Source organism: Engraulis encrasicolus, chromosome 2, assembly GCF_034702125.1.
Source record: "Engraulis encrasicolus isolate BLACKSEA-1 chromosome 2, IST_EnEncr_1.0, whole genome shotgun sequence".
Classification (NCBI taxonomy): Eukaryota; Metazoa; Chordata; class Actinopteri; order Clupeiformes; family Engraulidae; genus Engraulis; species Engraulis encrasicolus.
This window is the reverse complement of record NC_085858.1, coordinates 28,080,502-28,095,058: the sequence shown is the minus strand read 5'-3', so window position 1 is coordinate 28,095,058 and position 14,557 is coordinate 28,080,502. Positions and strand designations below refer to the sequence as shown.

The following is a 14,557-nucleotide window of genomic DNA, read 5'->3' as shown; positions in this document are numbered from 1 at the left end:
CTATAAGCATTGAGTTTGTGATTATTAGTACTGTATAAATGGGATTCTGGTTGTGCACTAAAAGCTTTTACTTTTTACTGGACAACCACAATAATTAGTTTAGTTTTAGCTTTAGATTGCCATGATAAAATATGGTAGTTTTCATTCTGATTTTACTTTTGAGAAACTGTAAATACAGACATCTAAAGAGGCAGCAAAAACCTTTTGGTCAACACACCGTCTTTGTGATTTACTTTAGTAATCTGTATGTATTTTATTTGAACTTTGATATTTATTTTTGTTGATTTTTGTTTTTATTTTTCTTTCAGCCTCTAAATTATTTTATTTACATCCATTTATTTACATAGTTTGTCAATGAACTACCCTCATGTACAAAAGAAATCAAATCTCTTCTCCATTCTGGCTGAATAGAAAGGAGGTAAATTATTCCTGTAAATAGTCTGCTGTGTCCGTTTTGTACTTTTAAATAAAGCTTTTTGTCTTTCTCATTTAAACCTTAATCATGGTCCAATGTGTGAACTGCTTTTCCATTATCAGAATGAACAACACAAACATACTCATCATGAACAGTTTTGCTTTAATAATTATTACACTAATTATTTTAGTTGGTGCGGAGTAAACAACCAGATCAGATCAATAAAATGGACATTCATTGGTACAGGCCTATTGAGGTCAATAGTCTCTGATACCGTATTTCACGACATTGAATTTCTCCTATAAGGCATAAACATTGGCACAGTTTACCTAGAGAATATGCACAGAAACAGTTTAAATGGTTGTAGCTTGAATCCCCTTCACATGAGGAACCTGAATAAAACCCGGCTCCCTGACTTGACACAAATCTTTTCAAAATCTACTGTTTACATGACTTAACACATCGGAAGATTGTTTAAAAAAATAGCTGGCTAGGCCAGAAACACTTTGGTACTCAGAATTAAGAACAAAAAGTGATAAATATAGCATTTTACAATCAGCCAACATTAACTTCTACGGAACAAGTGACAATAACAAGCCTGGCTCCCATGAACATAACATGTTAATGTTTAACTATGCACTGAGAACCCGCAGCACAAATTAATGCAAACTAGCAACTACGATAAACTATTATAACTTTTTAACTATAATGAAAACTATTAATAATAATAATTACTTCATAATTACTTTACTTGAACATCACACAAACAAACCGTGGCATTAAAAACATCCTCTCTGTCCAGTTTGTTGACAGCCTTTGTCTAACACACCTAAAAACCATATGGATGAACATCCAATTGTACTGTAGAGTGTACACACACATCATTAAAAAATACAAGACACTGCACTCAATGCACAGAGACAGCTCTGGAGGGCTGCAGACTGCAATACAGGCCAGAGCCGAGCATGCTGGGAATCATAATGAGTAGCATAGATTCAGCAGACCACCCCTTCCCTTCTTCCTCGGCCCCATGTTCCATACCCCCACCGCTCAAACCAACCACCCAGCCAGCTAGCTAGCTGGCCAGTGCTTATCACGCTGCCAGACTGAGTCACGCTTAAGGGTACAAAGGTTCTTCAAAAGGACCCTGGTGGAGGCTCCTTCTATCGGCAGCCAGCACGTGTGTGTGTGTGTGTGTGTGTGTGGCTGGAGAATAGGGAGGGTCAGTGGGGAGAGAGGAGAGGATGGGGGGCGGTGGTATGGGATGGTAAGGGAGACAAGAGAGGCGGAAGGACGCAGCAGTCAGTTAAGAGGTGATGAGCAGCCACTTCAGGAGTGGAGCAGGCAGACACACTCAAGGAGCCCATCCGCCTTGCTTGCTGCCTCCCTGCCTGCCTGCCGCTTGGCACTTAGCTGGGCGATGCCAGTTCCAGTGGGCTATGACTCTGGCACCACCACCACCACCCACCATTACAACTACTACTACTACTACCACTTCCATCACCACCTCATGCCACTTACCGTGTGCCCACCGCACCACATCTCCTCACGTCGCAGCTAATGCCACACATCCATCAGGGGCCTCCTGTGCAGGAAGCAGACGGGAGCCAAGCGCCAGGCAGCAGCAGCAGCAGCAGCAGCAGCAGAGAGCACACTCCATTGGCCACTCTCGCTTCGCCAAAGCCAGCGCTAACGCAGTAGTGGAGAGAAAGGGGTTAGGTAGGCGTGTGTGCGTGCGTGTGTGTGTGTGTGTGTGTGTGTGTGTGTGTGTGTGTGTGTGTGTGTGTGTGTGTGTGTGTGTGTGTGTGTGTGTATGTGTGTGCGTGCAGTGTTTGGAGGCAGAGGGAAGGTGATAAAGCAGTGCGTGTGGGGCTCTGCTTCGTTTCATGCCACTCTATAGTTTCCTTTCACCATTGCTTTCTGACAACGATGAGCCCCTTTTCAAACGCAGCAAGGTTACGGAGAGCAGACTTAATAACCATCGCAAGAAATAATAATTGAATGAATTACTGTCTCATTCTTGTGCAAATATCTGTACAAAGAATCTCAATGACAACCATGAGGGGGGGGATATTGCTGGCGACCTTGTTCAGTCCATAAAAAAAAGTTTCAAAAAAAGAAAGAAGAAGAGCATACGGGCTGCGGTGCGGTGTAGGCGCTGCAGGGGATTGCCATTAAAAAGTCTGAAGACTTTAAAAAGTTTCTCAGCTTGTCCAGAGGGCTGTTGAAAGTTTATTAGGTGAGAAAGTGAGTTCCTCTCGCCAAGACTTCCTTTTTCCTCTCTCTTTCATTGCTTCTCTCTCCCCCTCTCTCTCTCTCTCTCCCCCTCTCCCTCCCTCCCACCGGGTGGCGGGCTCATTAAAACTCGTCGTCGGAGGTGATGAGCATGATTTTGTCTTGCTTCTTGGCACTCTTGGCGCTGCTGCTGGCGCCGCCTATGCCCATGCCGGTGCCCGGCTTGTGCCCGTTCTGGCTGGGCTGCACCACCTCCTGGGTGGACTGCTGCGTGTACTGCTGGTAGGCAGGCGAGAAGTTGTGGATGGCGTCCTGCACCATGTCCCCCGGGTTGATGGTCTCCTTCAGCCCGCTGGAGATGCTGTGCATGGGTGCCACGTTGTCTGAAGAGGAGAGAGAGAGAGAGAGAGAGAGAGAGAGAGAGAGAGCGAGAGAGAGCGACAGAGAGAGAGAGACAGAGAGAGCGAGTGAAAACGAGAGAGAGAGAGAGAGAGAGTGAAAGCGAGAGAGAGGGACATAGAAACTTTAGAATGGCCGAGGTTCAAAGCAAAACTCTGCATACGTTTTCGGTCTTTGGTCGTTATACAGCAGGGGTGCCTAATTTTCTTCTACCATGTTTGAAACAATTAAAAAGTTTGCTGGCCACATTTGGCCAATGGCCCCCAAATTGGGCAGCTTTGTACAACAGGGGTGAAGCAAGGTTGTTCCTCATTCCCCCTCGAAGTGACTGGCGAAAACATGCAAAAGCATGAGTATGGTTGGAAGAATGACTGAATGTCACTTTATCCAACATGTATATCATCAATGCTGGCTGCGAAATCAACACATGCTCATCAAACCTGGTTAATTTGATGTTAAGCAGTGTTGTATTAAGTCCTGTGATGTACAGAATGATACATACATGAACAATAGTATCGGAATAGTGATATTTCCCCCAGATATTCCCAAAAGAATGATCTTGCATACAAAGCCTCAATACTACAAGAGAAAAATTACAGTTATCATCTCAATTATCACTTGGGGTGGTATCTTCATACAGAGAGGGGATTTGGGGCTGTGGAATTCAATTATTTTGAAAGTTTGCATTTCATTTGCAGAGCAAACATGGTCCTTTGTTCAAAAGATGATTCTAGCCTTGATTCTGGCAGCCTTTTCTTAACTCAATTCCGTATAGACCAGATAAGGTTTGATTCTTTTCACTATGAAATAAGCCTGGGAATTTCCTCACAAAACAATTAAGAAAAGAAACTAGAATACACTTTGCACTTTCCAGCTATTACATTAAAAAAAGCGGTGATAAGGCGTCTCTGAAAAAGTAATGTTAACACACATACTGTATGTGTGATGGTGTGATTATTGTACAAGGGGTGGATAAATATCATAATCATCCTGAGTTTACTTCATTTTGATAATAAAATAACCCACATTTTTGTGTGAATACAATGTTTTTGAAACAGAAAACAAAACAAAAAATAATAGAATCGCAACTCCTCAACTCGACTCTGACAACTCAACATCGTGTTCCATTTCTGCTGGAGAGCCTCCTGAACTTTTGAGAAATAAAAAACAACACAAAAGCAATTACTGAGAGAATCAGTACCGCTAATGTTACACTCTTGTACCCAGGTCTGAGCAATTCTGATTGGATCACCCCTCAAGTCAGTGGCCAACCTTACAAAATTAAAACATCAAATATGACAATAGACAATCTAATACATTAATCATGCTGGTCAATATCACCCTCTAGCAATTTCATTCCTGGCCAAATGCAAAAACTCTTTATACAGACAGCTGGTTGTGTAACATGGAAATAAGCAGGTCAGCTTATTTTAGCCAAAAACACAAACAGCCAGAGCAGAGAAGGATGGATGATAATACGATTAGCTGGTGAAGTCAAACATAATGAACACTAGCATAAGTCATATCTATGACTTATGCTAGACCCAGCCACTATGGACCTTACGCATCTAAGAATCCTGGTCCTAACCCACGTTGACCTTATGACTCTACAATCCCTTTCTATCTCTTCTTCCTCTGCCTACCTGCTATATCTGCCTCTCCTCTCTTCCTCTCCTTTTAAATCCATCTCTAACAATTATGTTTTTTTTTCTCATTTGTTAAGCACTTTGAGTTCCATCCCTTGTATGATACAGTGCTATACAAATACAATTATTATTATTATTATTATTAATTCATCTGTTGTGAAACCATGGCTAACTGAAGAAGAAAGACCTTCTGTTTGATGCAGTCTGCAATCTCCATTCATTAAACAGTCACATACTATATAGTACATGCACCAGACTAAATAGCAAGAGTATGACACTACAGTAATTAAGAAATCCCCAAACTAATGCAAGTGACAGCAAAAGATGAGGGCTTGCATAGAAACCAGCCAGCAGCAATCATGTGTGTAAAACCCATTCTGTTTTTGATGGCAAACCCCATTGGGTCATTTCACGTGAAATCAGACACTTTGGGACCTGACCGACACAGATTTCAATCATACTTGCTGTGCCTGTTTAGTAGCAAGGTAGCACTCCAGAACTGCATTTGTGTGAATCTGACACCAATATTAAGGGAGAAACAGACTAGCAAAAGTTTACATATGAAGGTAGGATACTATGCATTCAGCATTGATTATATCAGTCAGTGTAAGTCACAAAAAGATGTCTGTGGTGTTATTTGAAAACTCTTTTCTGGCTCTACAAATTACACAAACAGCATGGAACACAACAACCTTCAGAATATGAATTATCATAAATTGAAAAATTAAAAATTGAATATCAAAAAAACATATATTTTAAAATGGCCAGTTCCTTGTCTAAACACAACCTGCTATGTCATGAACAACACCTGAAATGCTGGTGTTTGGTTCTTTATTCCTTTCATATTCCATAAAGCCCCTCTCCTTCCCTGTCAGCAGGGGTCTACATTAGGCACTGGGCTACTGAGCTGCTCCCTTCCTTTCCCCTCGCTGCAGAGTGCTGTCCATTTCCCCTGCTGATGGATGGTGGGGTGATGTCTGGTCGGTGCCCCCTTACTATGACCTCCCATCTCTCCCAATGCAATCCAACACTGACTAACACCCGCATTGAGAATATCTCTCTCTCTCTCTCTCTCTCTCTCTCTCTCTCTCTCTCTCTCTCTCTCTCACCTGACGCTCATCTCTACAGGGTCCTGCTGCGCTTTCGTGGAACACACACACACACACACACACACACACACACACACACACACACACACACACACACACACACACACACACAGGGCCGCTGACAGGTTTGGCTGGGCCCGGGACAAAAAAATGTCAATGGGCCCCCCTTCCTCCTTCACCCCCCCCCCCCCCCCAACCCCGATCACCAAAAAAAAAAAAAAAAAAAAACCCAACCACCAAACGACCATTTTTTTCAAGCGAGACCAGGTGGCCAGACTACACTTTCGGCCTGAAAGCACACCACTCTCACGTGATATCATGCTATATATTATTAGGCCTACCCATTATAAAAGAAATGACATTGGTATCAAAGTAGCCTCACAAATCAATGATGCATACAATAATTCCATAGTAAATGATCTATCCATCCAATTATCCATGCATTTTTGCTAACATTTATTTAGAAATGAAACAAAATAAATAGGATTCACATCATTAATAACACAAGTGTACGTGTAATTTACTTACTACTAGCAATTGTAGGGCTTGCACATCAAAACGTGCCTGACTGAATCAGCTCTAGTTTGCTAAACTGACTTCAAGTGACGTGTGATGACAGTGAACAAGTAAGCAGCACACCAAGACGTCAGTCTTCCCACACCAGGAATAGCCAAACACAGGAACAAGTCAAGTTGCAGAAATGTATATGCAAAACGGATGTACACTGTTTCTCCCCACAAAGTTAACAGGTTGATTAAGTGTTAGCATTTCCGCTAAGCGGGATTTATACGCGCTAAGCGAAATAGCGTTGCATAATAGCGCAGTTTTAAAAGTTCTCCCTTGCCCTCTCCTTGCGCGCGACGCAACTTCTCATCATGTTACGATTGGGGCTAATGTATATATTCCTAGCTAAGGTCACAGATGGTCAGATTTGAAACACAATTTTACTAAGCTGTGGTTATAAAATGATGCGACTGTGTGACTGATCATGTTTTAAACATGAATGCTGCAGTGCAGGGCGTGTCAGTTTATGAAGGGAAACTTTTGCTTTGTTAGTGTTCTCTGCTATTGTTAGTACCTGCACCATCTGAAGAACTTTTTACTGAAATCCTGGGGCTTCTGGTGTCTTCATCTATTTTTCTCCTATCCTTCATTTTCTGCCCTCCTGGTTTGAACGACTGCTTCTTCAGACACCTTGGCAAATTGGCACGAGCCGCGTTAAGTTGAAGCAGTTTTTTTCTTTCTCGTAATGACCGACCAAACCATTTGTGCACTGGGGGTGGGGGAGGTGGGGGTTCTTGATCCTTTTTAAGGGCAGGAAAGGCAAAATATCTGCATCATTTATTTAATGTAAATATAGCGCAATCTCTCTCTCTCAAAAAAACATCTTATTTTGAAATTAATTAGACCATTAATCACAAACTTAATGAGTTCTGGGCCCCCCTATCCCAGGGCCCGGGACAAAAAGCCCTTTTGTCCCCCCCTGTCGGCGGGGCTGCACACACACACACACACACACACACACACACGTCTCAGTGGGCATGCGCCTGTAGATCAGTACACTGCCAATTTCAGGGTCACTAGCAGGGCAGACTGGGGCCGGGTATGAAGTGAGGTGGGGGAGTGCGTTTGGGTCACTGGACCCCAAGCCTCAGCTGTAGAACACACTCTAGAACTCTCCTGAGCTCCTCGCTACACAGCTGCTCAGCTGGACCGCCGTCCCAGCCTCCTCTCTGCAGCCTCCGACTGCTGCCCCGTCTGCTGCCAAGGGCAACCGGATGCTGTCCTCAGACCATCCCCCCCCCCCCCCCCCCCCCAGAGAAGAGCACAGGACGCTGCATCAGGGGCCCGGGGCAGGGGTGGAAAGGAACTTTGCGAAAAGTGAACTTTTTTTAACAGCCAATGGCAAAGAAAGTATGAAGTTCATCAGCTAACTTACCATAGTGGGTCATTTATCAATACGGGTCCCAAAACTATCATTCCCTTTTTCATTTCTTTCATTTTACTAGCTGGTGTACATTTCCACCCACTGCAATATATGCCCAGTCCCGCTGAGGTGCAGGTGGAGCAGTTTTCTTACAGTTTCAAACCAATGTGCAACGCCAACGACCTGCTGCATTGGCCCTCATGGGATAGGGGTCTTTCATCTAAGTAGCAGCATTGGGCACTTTATTCCTGCACTTTATAGTCGTGACTTGTGGCTCTACTTGAAATGGCCCTTTCAAATATTTTAGCAAAAGAGCGGAGGAGGAAGAAGAAGGAGAGGAGTTGAGTGGAGGCGAGTCTGTGAAGGCAACCCAGCATCTCCCTCTTCTCTCTCTCTCCCCCACCTCTCTCTTTATCTATGGCTATCCATTAACATTCAAAAAGGCAAGTAAGCCCACCAAGACAGCCCCACTTCACTTCAAGTGCCGCAGCTGTGCCTTTCCTTAGACCTTGGAGGAATTGTAATAGGAAATCTAATGCCGTGCTTAATATTCAGGGGTCCACCTTGATATTAGCGCCGAAAATTGGCTGCAAATGAAATCTAAATTTTCAGCACGCAACGTTTTTTGAAAAAGGGAATAACGGTGCAGAGCGTGGAATATCACTGATTCGTTTTGTCAGTAGGGAGAACCTTTGATCCGGAAGGGGAAAAAAAGAACAAAATGGAAAAAAAGAAACGAAACGAATAATAGTGCTGCTCAAACGAAATGGGAGATGAAATCACTGCACTTTGTTCGAGGCGAAAAAAACTATTGTTGCTTAATATTTCTGTACATGTCCCAACCAACCCCTACTGTTAAATAGCGGCTTTGGAATATGAAAACAGGACTGAAGAGACAGATGGAGTACAGCAGTACAGATGACGAGAGGAAAAACCCTTTGATGAGTATTGTCACATGTACAGTACATTACCACGTTTAAATCCTCACTATGTCATATATGTTCTGGTGGTTGTTAACACTAAGGTTCAGAGCCATATAACAGGTTTCTGTATACCCTGAGGCTCTATGAACTTCTAGGAGAGCTGTAGAATGTTAGCTTGGCCTAGCTAGATGTTAGCGCTACAGCTCAAGATGACCCTGATGAAGGCGTAAGCCGAAACGTTGGTCTTATTAAATGTAACTGCATGAAGTTCTGAGTGTGCGGTGACCATTCTTTTTCAAGTTGAGTCTAATTGTCTGCCGTACGCACCTCAAACGGTGTGCGTTTACTGAAACCCAAAGCAAGCGCTACAGCTCCAAAAATGTTATCTTCCACGTTACATCAGGGGCCTATACTACAAAGCTGGTTCAGGAGTAAACCAGGTTAAGTTAAGAGGTAAATCATCTAATAGAAGAGCCTGAAATGAGGACTCCAGACTCTTCTATTAGATGATTTACCTCTTAACGTAACGTGGTTTACTCCTGAACCAGCTTTGCAGTGTAGGCCCCCTGGGCTCTGTGTGAGGAGTTTAGAGTCAGGGCAACAGTTACAGGGCAACAGGGCAATGAGCAAAAGGGGGGAAGGGAAGAGGTAGGGGGACACACATTTCAAATATCGAAGGAGTTCACCCCTCCCACCAATAATCATGTTTCAATGTCATGACCACATGTTAGCGATTGGATGAAATAGGATGCACATTTCAAATTACAATTGAGTTCACCTCCCGCCACTAAACCTCTCAATTTGGCCGTTCTAGCCCCTGTGCTGTGCGCCAATGAAATTAGGATGAGGGGATGGTGAGATCGGGCTAGTAGAACGTAGAATGAATGTCTGTGTTAAAATTGTAGAAAGGCCGGAGAAAAAATGCTCTTCAAAAGGTTAAGATTTGCTTGGTAAACAAAGAGTGCTCTCATCTTCCTCTTGGATTCCCAGTAGGATGTGGACTTTGAAGCGACTGCTTTTTGGTCTTTGCAATCTACACACCTGAAAGTGGAAAAGCACAAAGGAGCTTCCTGCCTCTCTTCCCCTCATGCTGAACCCAAGTCGTGCTACGCTTCTTGCTCCCTTCAAACATGTGCCTTTCTTACTCATCTCTTTCTCCATAGCATCACGTAAGACTGCTAACAAAAGTTGATGCGACCCAGATATGGGACAAAAAAAAGCCAGATACAGCCAATTTATACCTTCAAGATTCCAGCATCATTAAAGCTCTTCACTCATTCATCGTGTGTGAAAATAAAATGTGCAGTGTAAAAAAAGTGTATATATATTTTTTTTTAACTTAAGCATATCTCAAGCTGTGACTCTCGTCTTTACGCAGTCAAATATTAAATAGAGTTTCCCAACTGTGTGGCATCATAAATTATTGATAATTGTTTACACAGGTCTGAGACAAAGCATAACATGAAAAAATCCATGCTTTTAGTAATAGTGCATACACCAGTGTAATGGGGCTTAGGTGTGATTTATATTGTTATAAAGGTAAATTATGCTCGTTAGACTAGTGTTTCTCTCCATTACACAAGTATTGTTATGGTTCTTCTTGGAGACAATACATAATTTCACTGCTGTACCTACAGTCTTTTTAATGCGTTAAGACGTGGCCCCTGATATAACTTGGATTTGACCAGAATGGCAATGAACAAGTCAGAATGTATTAGTAAAGAGTCTGTATACTATGGAAGTCTTTTCAATAACCATTGCAGTCTTCCACTGGTGGAACAGTGCACATTATGAGGCTCTAGAAATAAAATAGTATCAGTGATGAGTGACTGATGCTACTTTATGTCTTATGACAAGTGTTAAACAATCTTCCGAGGGTACATACGTGGTGTATCGTCGAGTTTGGTCTGGTAGACGCTGACGGTGAAGGCGTATCGCAGGGCGATGGCGGCAAAGAACATTTCGATGCAGATGATGAAGTTCTGCCAGCCGGCCGCCACCGTGCCCGCGCCCACCTCGTGCCCGTCGATCACCGACACGTTGGGGATGACACCGCACCTCTCCAGGATGGCCAACACCATGCCTGGGGGATGAGAAGAAGACCATCAGAGGCCATCAGAGAGACATCCAGAAGTTTACAACCCCGAGAAGTTACACTCCCCAGAAAAATACATTGACAGGAGTCTCCAGAGGGCATTGAGTTTTAAATTAGTGTTGTTATTGGTCAACAAAAGCTCAATTTGGCCCGCCATCAACACACACACACACAGGCTAAAAGAGCTAAAAGAGGCAGGTTAATGGAGTACTAATAGAAACACTCCACAAAGCCCAATCTTGCCCCTAACTTAGTTGGCTCTTTCTGTACACACTGGCTGAGTTAAGGCCTTTATTCAGACAAAAAAAACACTAGGAGCTGATGTATTTACAGCGCAGCGCACTATTCTTCACAGGGGAAATATACACAAACAAGCAAAACACCTTTTGCTCTAAATACATACTGTAATATATTAACATTGAAGTCAGATTGTGGTCTACTGCAGCATTGTTACACATTTTCTTTAACCACCGCCTGCCATCCCTTTAGATCCCTTTAAATAAATTATTCAAGTTAATGGCTTGTCATTACACCCTCTAGTTCTTACTTCTAGATAAATTGGTTTAGTTAAAAGAAAACATCAATGGCATTGTCAACGAAAATTGAACAGAGACCAACTCACAACAAAGCTATTTGACAAAATCAATACGCTACCAGGATGTGGTTAAACACAGACTGTTAAATATTTACTGGCCTATAAACACTGATGACCTTCTACCAGGCCAGAAGATGGTTGTGGTCTGTGCCTCCATTCATTAGTGTTTCTGTAATCCTGATGTTGTTCTGATGTTTGCAAAATGGAAGGAATTGATTGTGCTTTCTGTCAATGTGTCACTAAAGCCTCACCGAAATCTTACTAAAACTGTTACTACATGCATTGACATCTAAGATCAGGAACGAGGAGTATTTAGGAGACATATCAGAATATGGTAACCTGTTACCTTACCAATGCAGCTCTTGGGATGCAGTACCATTAATTTACTTTGCCAGCTAGAAGTAAATCTGTCATATAGTTTTATTTGATTTCTGGTAGCCACCCACTGAAGACAAATGTCAAACCATTTCTTCTTTCTTCACTTTTGCACTGAACCTTTGCTGACTGGCCCACAGATGCTTTAACAACATTGATGAAATCTTTACGTTTGCATTGCTTCCATGACATTCACATCAGCTCCAGAGTCAAATTAGTTTATTCTCACCGCAGAAAAGTGAGTGAGCACAAACATTACAAGAAGAACATTTTGTCACTATAACTGTGGCTGGAATATTCACTAAAATTCACAGTGCCCTACCTAGTTGTGACTCCCTAGCAATATATGACTAATTATTCATTACATTCTTGATTGTATATATACACTTATGTCTCCTTAATATTTGTATACACTTTTGTTCATCTACTTATATTTTCACACAATGTTTGTGTACATTTTGGGTCTATTTATGAATTTGTTCTACATGAACATGTGTAACCATAAAAATATCACATATACTGTATGTGTATACATACGTGCCATAAAAATATTGCACTTGATTGGCCCTACATTGTGATTTAGTATTCAGCCTATACAGTAAGTGTGCATATCTACAAAACAGAGATAAGGGGTAAGCAAAGGTGAACAAACACGGAAGTGCGTATACATGTGTGTGTAGACGATAACAAACAATAGATAATAGCCCTTGGCCCTTGGCAAACGCCACATCACACCAGCTTGAGAGTCAGATTCACTTTATTCTCTCTTTTAGAAGAGAATTGAGTAAGAATGGCCGTTATGAATGTAACCACCACTGCGTCCCAAAAAAAATCGTTAGTATGGTCACGTTGGCCAGAACCCAGGAGTGCATGACAGACTCTGAGTGTGAATATCAATATGAGTCAGTGACAGAATGACTCAGCAGAGGTGACCAGAGGAGGTACGCAGAGCAGAGGGGAGGGAGATGACGCCTGCTATAAATGACGACACGTCATGGTGACAACGGCTGACATTGGTGACAAAGTCAGCAAAGAAGGAAGTCAAAAAGGGTGCAGTGGTACGCCACTGGACTCTTGAAGCCCCCACTGGAACGTTGTAATAGTCGCTGAAAAAAACATTACTACCATAGTACTATACCACTATGAGATGGCCTTTAGTAATACATTACTACCATAGTACAACACCACTATGAGATGGCCTTTAGTAATACATTACTACCATAGTACAACACCACTATGAGATGGCCTTTAGTAATACATTACTACCATAGTACAACACCACTATGAGATGGCCTTTAGTAATACATTACTACCATAGTACAACACCACTATGAGATGGCCTTTAGTAATACATTACTACCATAGTACAACACCACTATGGCAGGGCCTTTAGTAATACATTACTACCATAGTACAACAGCACTATGAGATGGCCTTTAGTAATACATTACTACCATAGTACAACACCACTATGAGATGGCCTTTAGTAATACATTACTACCATAGTACAACACCACTATGAGATGGCCTTTAGTAATACATTACTACCATAGTACAACACCACTATGAGATGGCCTTTAGTAATACATTACGACTTGGTCATTGGCATTCTCATAGCAATTCATTTATAACAGGGGCCGTGTCCTAAAGGGGTTAAAAGAAGGACCACATGTTTGGGGGAAGCCTGCTCCTACTTCTATAGTTAAGTTGTAAGCAGTTAATGCCCATTCACATCTACAACAATAACTATAAAGATAACTGTAACTATAAATATATTTCCACTCGCATAGGCCAACGATAGGCTAATGCCTGTTTTCCATGATCATCCACAGGCAAACAGCATGACGTCTACATATTCTAAAGAACTCGGATTGGCCTGACATTATTTTATAGTTCAGAAAAGCTCTGAACGTGATCCAAACGATATCCTCCAGAATGTTGTTGTATGGTTGATATGTAAACAACTCCATTCACTAGAGTTCTAAGTGTATAGTTACAACTAATTACTTACTACTAATGAATTAGTATACTACTAATATACTTACTACTAATATATTTTGCATACCGGTAACTGTAAAGTTTAGGTGATTTGCATATTTTATTAGAATACTTAGCCTGATCAGGGACTGAGGTTGAAAATTAGCTATCTAGCTATAAAACTTTTATAGTATCCACATCTGCAAGCTGTGTCATGGCCTTGCCTTGTCTTGTTTGCAATAATGTGCACTGCATTGTCCCTGTTAAATAAACTACAAATAAATAATAAATAAATAAATTACTTCATAATCATCACTGCAGATGTGAACGGGCCTTCAGGCTTCTTTAATTTGACTTCTGTAAAGTTCAATTCTAAGTAGCTAGATTGATTGATATCCTCACAACTGAACTCTTCTGGTGTGGATGGTGGGACTCCTCGTGTTCAAAGGAGGAGGTGGCTGTGAGTGAAACGCGAGGCAAATGGACCAAACCAAACGCACCTTGCCAGAAGGAGAGGAAGATGACGGACTTGATGGTGAGGAACTTGAGGACGGGCTCGTAGGGGCGTAGCAGGTCACTGGTGGCGAAGAAGAAGAGGAAGAGCGCGTAGAGGGACAGGCTGACCGAGAAGTTGTAGATGATGGTGATGTAGAGGTACCCCCCTGTTACACTGCAGAGAGAGAGAGAGAGAGAGAGAGAGAGAGAGAGAGAGAGAGAGAGAGAGAGAGAGAGAGAGAGAGAGAGAGAGAGAGAGAGAGAGAGAGACAGAGAGAGAGAGAGAGAGAGAGAGAGACAGAGAGAGACAGAGAGACAGAGAGAGTCAGAGGCATACAGAGAGACAGAAAGGGAGTAGCCAGAGCA

General features: G+C 42.4%; 1 protein-coding gene across 2 annotated transcripts in view; it reads right to left on the bottom strand.

Moving 5' to 3' along the window:
• Positions 1–557: 557 nt before the first annotated feature.
• The window catches only part of tmem184a (transmembrane protein 184a), a 35,026-nt gene continuing 21,026 nt past the window's right edge, over positions 558–14,557 (bottom strand). For both annotated transcript variants that reach the window (XM_063185423.1, XM_063185432.1), the window contains exons 7-9: positions 14,197–14,366; positions 10,540–10,737; positions 558–3,033 (exon numbers count right to left, since the gene is read on the bottom strand). In XM_063185423.1, the coding sequence (XP_063041493.1) occupies positions 2,774–3,033; positions 10,540–10,737; positions 14,197–14,366 (628 nt within the window). In that variant the 3' untranslated portion in view covers positions 558–2,773. The remainder of the gene's footprint in view (positions 3,034–10,539; positions 10,738–14,196; positions 14,367–14,557) is intronic.